Raw genomic sequence first — 7130 nt, 5'->3', positions numbered from 1 at the left:
TGCACCTCTGGGGGCTTGTATATCTAGGTAACAGCAACTGGGAAGACTGGGGTCTGGACTGGGCAGACTGAGCATCTCAGCCCAGCTGCTGGGGGGATTTCCATTGTCTCTATGTGTGGGTATATATATATATGTCCACTAGTAGATCTCCATCCTGTGAGCCAGAAAGAGCAGGATGAGGCTTTTGGTGCTACCTGTGTTTGTATGTTTGTCTGTGTTACCTGTGTGTCTAATGAGAATAAATTTTCAGCCTTGCTGCTGGTTGGATCTGAGGACATGGAGCAGTGGCAACCTCCACACTCAGCCTCTCAGACCTGGCACAGTATTTTGCAATGTACTCAGAGCATGAATCTTGAGAGCTGGGTGTATCTGCAAGGTCCTTTCTAACTGAGAGGAAGAATGGGAGGAAGTATTTTCAGAAGTAGGTACATTAATGCAGAAGAAAAAAGCCTTAAGCTTTCTTAGCATTGCATGTTGCTTAAGCAGATGTTCTAGCACAGCAGCTGACCTGGTATAATTTTACCATTTCCTATAGTTGCTATGTTTTCAGCCTTTATAAATGAAATGCTTAATTACCTGTTGTGATGTTGTACAAAATGACATCAATTCCAGCCTTTAGTATGCAACTTTCCAATGCTGGGCAAGACATGTGCAGGCAATTCATGTTCTCATGAATGGCTCCATGGTAGAACACTGCTAGATTGCAGGAAACTGTAATCCATAAAGAATACAGTTGAGCTTCTCAGCACTATGACCATTGCATTTTGCAGATTATTATGTTCTTTAACATTAGAAGATAATTAATACTGGGGAGTTCTGCCCAGATGCTCTGGGAATAGAGAACCATATAGTGTGGTTCTCTCATTATCGTGCAAATTAATTGAGCATACAGATTGAAAAGTAGACTAGTTATATTCTTATTTTACATGTGGACTAGAATAGCTATCTGAGTTCTAAAGGTGTCTCTGATTAAATAATAACTGATTTAAAGCATGTCTTTGAAATGTCCTCTAATATCTCTAGTTTACTTAAGATTGTAACAAATTTGTGCTTGACTGTGTAACAATATAAAAGGGAGATTCCAAGTTACCATCAATTACTTCTGTAAGGTATCCAGTCCCGTGTTCTATGAGAAAAATGTTGTTCAAACAGGAAAAGAATTGCTAAAACGTTTGCCATTTTTCTTTCTTCCCATTATTTAAGCCAAAATTTGACTTCCCAGGAATGCTGCTGGGAGTATTGTTACTTATGTCACTGTCAGGTTGGCAAGATCATAGTTTTGCTCATAATTCAAACTTTAATTGAATTTTTTTAATTTTATTGAGTAACTGGTAGTAACTGGTACTAACTGGTACTTCATTTTCATCCTCCATATCCAAAACCCTTTCAAGTCTTGTGAGTTCTGAAAATTTAGACATCACAGACATACACTTCATGTACTCTCCTATAGTGTACCAGTGCAGTGTGGTACAGAGCAAGTATAGTCTTGGGCTTCAAGACAAATGATGATTTCTCTTATTTTTATTCTAAGCCTGAGTTTTCAAGGCTAGGGAAAAGGAAGGGGTTGCCAACTGAATAACTGCTATTATTTGTTACTGTAACTGTATTGTTCATATGAACATTATTCCTGGTTTGCACCAGAAACATGGTGCAAACACAGAATAAGAGAGTGCTTTCTCCAAGAAAATGAATACTCTTGTACTCTTGTACTTCAGAGAAGGACAAACAGTGTGTTCACTCCTCTTTCTCTCTCACCATGCTCCCTGCAGAGTGCTGTTAGAATCACTGTCACTGCTTGTTCTCTACAGGCCTAGATGGTGATGAATACTGAGGAGTTATCCTTTTAATCTTGGCATTGCCTACAAACTTTGTAACAGATCTAAAAATTCAAAGCAGAGCTTAAGATTTTCATGTTTTTCTAGTGTAGTCTTCTAAAAGCTTTGCTTATCAATTTCCTTTCCATGGGACTGAAGGTGAGGGAACAGTTACAATGTCCCTCTGCTTTCCTGCTTCAAAAAAAAATACATAGATCCTCCCCCCTACTCCCATTTCTTCTTCAAATAATGTTCATATAAACATTACCCAAAATATGTTTCTCATATGTCATGATGCCAATTTTAACGTGTGCCACGGTCATGACAAACACTCACCATTCCTCAGAAGGCAGCAGGTTCTGCTGCACTGTTGGGGTGAGACTTCTGCATAAACCTTCAGCACCTGAGCTCCTCTCTTCTGTGATTCCTGCAGGTCAAGCAGGAGCCCTGGGAAGCGTCGGATCCAGCAGTTCTTGTAAAAGGTAGTGGGTGAGCAGACAGAGTCAGACTCCCCAGTCAAACCCAAAACCAGCAGCACTTCTGCTACTGCCACCAGCAGAACCATTGCTTCGTTGTAAGGGGCTTAGTTAGCACACACTCTCCTCCATGGATGCACTACAGTCTGGACCAGCACGTGAAGAGACAATCTCTGGAGTGGTGAGGATACTGCCAACTCTGCCAGGGACATGAGCCAGGGCACAGTTTTTTCCAAACAATTCCCATGGTGCTGTTTGGGCAGTTGCTGGAAGGAAACAGCCACTTTTTGAGTTACATATGATTATAATAGTTATTCTTGTTGTTCTCAGACTTAATGCTTTGGAGACAGTTTTTGAGAGACAGAAGGCCCAGCTTGTTTTTAGTCATTCAGAGAACTTGTTTCTTTGGTCCCTTAGTTTGTGTCTCTTGTCCTAAGAGCAAATGAGGCAGACAGCCTTAACATTTGGTGAATGTAAGCTCAGCATGTTGTTTCACCTCAGCTCAGAACATAGGCAGTACAGTCACTTGGGAGAAGATAGGGCTGCCACTTAGTTCAGGCACACTGTTAACCCAGGAGGGGCAGTTTGGTTTCTGAACACTTTCTGAATTATCTGGTGCCTGCAAATATACTTCCCTTCTTTACTAGCAAACTGAACTACCTAATTCTGTCTGCCAGCCAGAGGTAGAAATTTATTGCCCTTCTCTACTCTGTTTTGATTGCAAGAATAATGCACTTTTATTTGCAAAGGCCTAGGACTAAATGAATATGATTGAAGAAGGCTGTAACCTACATTAGAGAGCATCCAAAGGAGAGCCACAAAGGTGAAGGACCTAGAGGGGAAGCCATATAAGGAGCAGCTGAGGTCACTTGGTCTGTTCAGCCTGGAGAAGAGGAGACTGAGGGGAGACATCATCACTGTATGCAGCTTCCTCATGAGGGGCAGTGGAGGGGCAGCACTGACCTCTTCTACCTGGTGACCAGTGACAGGACCCAGGGGAATGGCATGGAGCTGTGTCAGGGGAGGTTTAGGTTGGATATTAGGCAAATGTTCTTCCCCCAGAGGTGTTTGGGCACTGGAACAGCTCCCCAGGGTCACAGCCCCAAGCCTGACAGAGCTCAAGAGGTGTTTGGACAATGCTCTCAGGCACAGGGTGTGATTCTTGGGGTGTTCTATGCTGGGCCTAGAGTTGGACTCAATGATCCTTGTGGGTCACTTCCAGCCCAGGATATTCTATGTTCTCCAGACAGGTAATTAAAGTCCTGCCCCTAATAAGATTAAGAATATTAAGCAGTCCTGGTGATGTTTAAGCCTGGAAAAGGCCTGTCAGAGTGAAAGAAAGAAAGAAAGGAAATACAGTTGACACAGAGGGAGAGGATTTTTCAAGCACCTGGTCTGAAACCTGAAACTCCCACGAGTTTTGTTTCTTAATAGGACCGAGTCTGAGCCCCAATTCCCACATCTGTGTGCCTTTCATACAGAAAGGCTTTAAATGTTACAATATATGAGTCAACTTCAACTCAGTGGACCATGTAGTGAGGTTGAGAGAACTAGATAGGAACATGGCTGTCTGCAATATAAACTGTGTGTTGAATGCATAACAATATTTCACACTACATTTTTATCCTTCAAGATTAGAATCAAGGAATTTTCTCATTTCTACATGAAGTATTGATGAGTTACATGGAGTGGGGGGAGCCTCAAACTCATTTTAATTTAGTCATTACAGCTGATGTTTTGCAAAACAAGGCCCCCAGTTTGGAAAAAAACTGACATGTATACAATTTTGCTCCTTACAGAGCTCCTGGGTAGGTTATAAAGCCTAGAGCACATTAATTCCTGTTGACCCAATAGTAAGGCCAAGGCATTATTTTACTCAGTGGAACTACTGGCTATAATTAGGAGGGTCCCAAATAAATGTTTGTTGTGGGGAATCCATGAATTAAATTGTAAGAAAGAGGGTAAGTGGGTAATCCTTTAAACTTCTGCCCTGAAAACCAGCTCTTGGTATTTACCTTGTTTTATTTAGTTTTGGTAGTTTGATGTCCTGTATTTTTGTTTTTGTCTCTGTGAAAATCACTACTTAAAACCTTACATACATTTGAACATACTTGTTAGCTTGTGGACTGCACAGGGAAGTTTTTAGATATTTATCTACCATTGCCACGAGCACTGTTGACAGTGTATTTTTCTAAAATGTTTGTTCCAGCTTTCAAAATATTTCAAGATATCACTTGATACAGGATACACTCAGAATTTTGAAAAATATGCCTCTATTTTGGCATTACTTCCTGCATTTAGTATGAACTTTTGATCTATTTTTCCTTTGCATTACTTGTTATTCTTTCTTCTTTGTATGTTTCTAAATAAATTCCTCTTAAGAGCAGGAATAGCTGCAGGGAAATTTTCTGTTTAATAAAACATAAAGAGGTTGAAATAAACAAGTAAATAAATGATGCTTTAGACAATTTCCTTTAAACATTGAAAAGTTCTGTCTATTACATTTCAGTCTTCTGCCAGCTTCCCTGTAATTTCACTTTGACCTTTCTATGGGATATGCATATATATATATATATATCAATTAATGCTGAAGTTTTAATTCAGAAACATTTTGCAAGAAGGAAATACCTGAATCTTACCTGCAAGCCAGGGATCGACTGTTCCATGTGCTCTGCAAAGAGGGATGGAGAGCCTTTCACTGTGAGTGAGGAGTGTCCAGCCAGTACCACACCAGCACTTTATGCTCTTTAGTAATTCATCAGTCTTCTCAAATTTCTTCCTGGAAAAAGGAATTTGCCTGTATTCCATGAGAACATGGATGTTTTTGCAGACCTTTCAGTAAAAGAGATATAAATGGACCTGCCACAAAGGAAGAGAATTACCTTTTCAATGATTCTTCTTATAATCAGAAACAGTACCTGAAGGTTCCCACCTGGACTGGCAGTGAGAATGGCACAATCCAAGAGCTTCCTAGTACAAAGGATTTATCATCAGGCATTAACTCTTTTTTTGCCAAATATAAACAAAAGCAGACACTTTTTCCATATAAAGTAACAGGTATATCTTGGTATTTGGAGCTGTACTTAGCTTATATGGAATATATATGGTTCTACTACTCAGAATATGTAAAGATCACAAATGATCAATCCATATAATCATAAAATTACAGAATAGTTTGGGTTGGAAGGGACTTTCAAGAATATCTAGTTCCAACCCCCTGTCCTGGGTAGGGACACCTTCCACCACACCAGGTTGCTCAGAGTTCCATCCAGCCTGGCCTGGAACACTGCCAGGGATGGAGCACCCACAGCTTCTCTGGGCAACCTGTGCCAGTGCCTCAGCACCCTCATAGCAATAAATTTCTCCCTAATATCTAATATAAACCTACTCTTTGTCAGTTTGAAGCCATTGCCCCTTGTACTGTCACTCCAGGCTCTTGTAAATAGTTCTTCCCCACCTTTCTTGCTCCCTTCAGGTACTGGAAGGCTGCAATTTGGTCACTCCAGAGCCTCCTCTTTTCCAGGCTGAACAATTCCAATTCTCTGAGCCTTAATAGAGGAAAGCATTCAGAAAAAAACCAACAACACAGACTAAAAATGCTAAGGCTTTGATTCTGTAGTCAGGTCAGCATCTCTAAAACTACACTGCTCATTGGTTTTGTTTGTGGATCATCTGTTGCCCACACTGCTACTGTCTCATGCTTCTCTGCTGACTGTCTTGAAGTCCCTCTCAGCCCTAGTGGGGGAGGACAGTTCATGTCCTGGGACAAGCTGAAGCTTAGGCACTGATGCTCGTTGAACAGTTATGGGAGGCAGTGGTGGTAGCTGCTATGACCCAGCCAAAGCTGGTGGCTCTTTCCTTCTCTTTCCTTCTGCTCTGTCTGTAGTGGTTAAGCCAGTGTGATTAGAGGGATGCCTCCCTCATGTAATTGCAGACTAGACAAGAAAGGACAGTTGGGCCCTTCTGTCTGTCTTCTCTTTTCCAAGCAGATTACTGGAGAGAAGTGAGAGATATCCCCTGAGGCCCAGATGTGGCAGCACAACACTCCTTGATGCTGCTATGATGATGCAGAAATATGTGGTGAGTGATAGTTTCCAGCAGAGTCCCTTCCTGTCCCAGTGGGGAGAAACTGGAGCTCACCATGCAAAGCATTTCTCTGCTACAGCTAGAGTCAAACATGTTTGCTTGAGTCACCTGTGGTGTAAATTGTCTGTGACAAAGCAGTTGAAAGATGACAACTACCAGCAGAGAAGGGAGACTGAAGCCTGCAGTTTCCCAGGTGAGGTATGAACCTGCCTACATCCTCCTGTGAACATCAGTAAGTGTGCTTAATCAAAAGTGCAGCGTAATCCCATGTGACATCAGCCCTGCTGAAGTCAGGGAAACTTTCTGTGTTGTGCTCCACATAAATAAATTGAATTGCAAGCCTGTGTTGGAATTATCTTTATCTCATGTTTTCTGAGATATGTACATGTGTTTTCCCTTTATTACGGTAAGGACAAAGTTTTACGTAAGCTAAGTATTTTGACAGTGCCAGAATATGTCAGTGTGATTCTATTAAGGTATCAAAGTTATAATATATGAGTTTAATAAATCATTAAACAATGAAATGTAAATACTTGGGGGGGAAAAGCAAATCTTTTTGACCTTATTCAAATAATGGGCTCAGTTTCCCCTTGAATTTTCCTTGAAATCAAAACATTCTTGCAAAATGTCTAAAGTCCAACAATAAAGCATTTTTTGAGACAACTGTTTTGTCAAAAACAGCTATTAGTGGTCAGATTTTGGTTTGGAGCAATATTGCCCCAACCCTGGCAGTATTCAAAGCCAGGTTGGATGA

General features: G+C 41.1%; 1 protein-coding gene across 1 annotated transcript in view; it reads right to left on the bottom strand.

The window, feature by feature from the left end:
* MANSC4 (MANSC domain containing 4) overlaps positions 1 to 2436 on the bottom strand; it is a 3424-nt gene extending 988 nt beyond the window's left edge. The window contains exons 1-2 of the mRNA XM_009069311.1: positions 2151 to 2436; positions 577 to 711 (exon numbers count right to left, since the gene is read on the bottom strand). Coding sequence (XP_009067559.1) covers positions 577 to 711; positions 2151 to 2379 — 364 coding nt within the window. The 5' untranslated portion in view covers positions 2380 to 2436. The remainder of the gene's footprint in view (positions 1 to 576; positions 712 to 2150) is intronic.
* Positions 2437 to 7130: the final 4694 nt, after the last annotated feature.

The sequence above is a fragment of the Acanthisitta chloris genome, unplaced genomic scaffold, assembly GCF_000695815.1.
Source record: "Acanthisitta chloris isolate BGI_N310 unplaced genomic scaffold, ASM69581v1 scaffold25682, whole genome shotgun sequence".
NCBI lineage: Eukaryota > Metazoa > Chordata > Aves > Passeriformes > Acanthisittidae > Acanthisitta > Acanthisitta chloris.
This window is presented reverse-complemented; position numbering and strand designations above follow the sequence as displayed.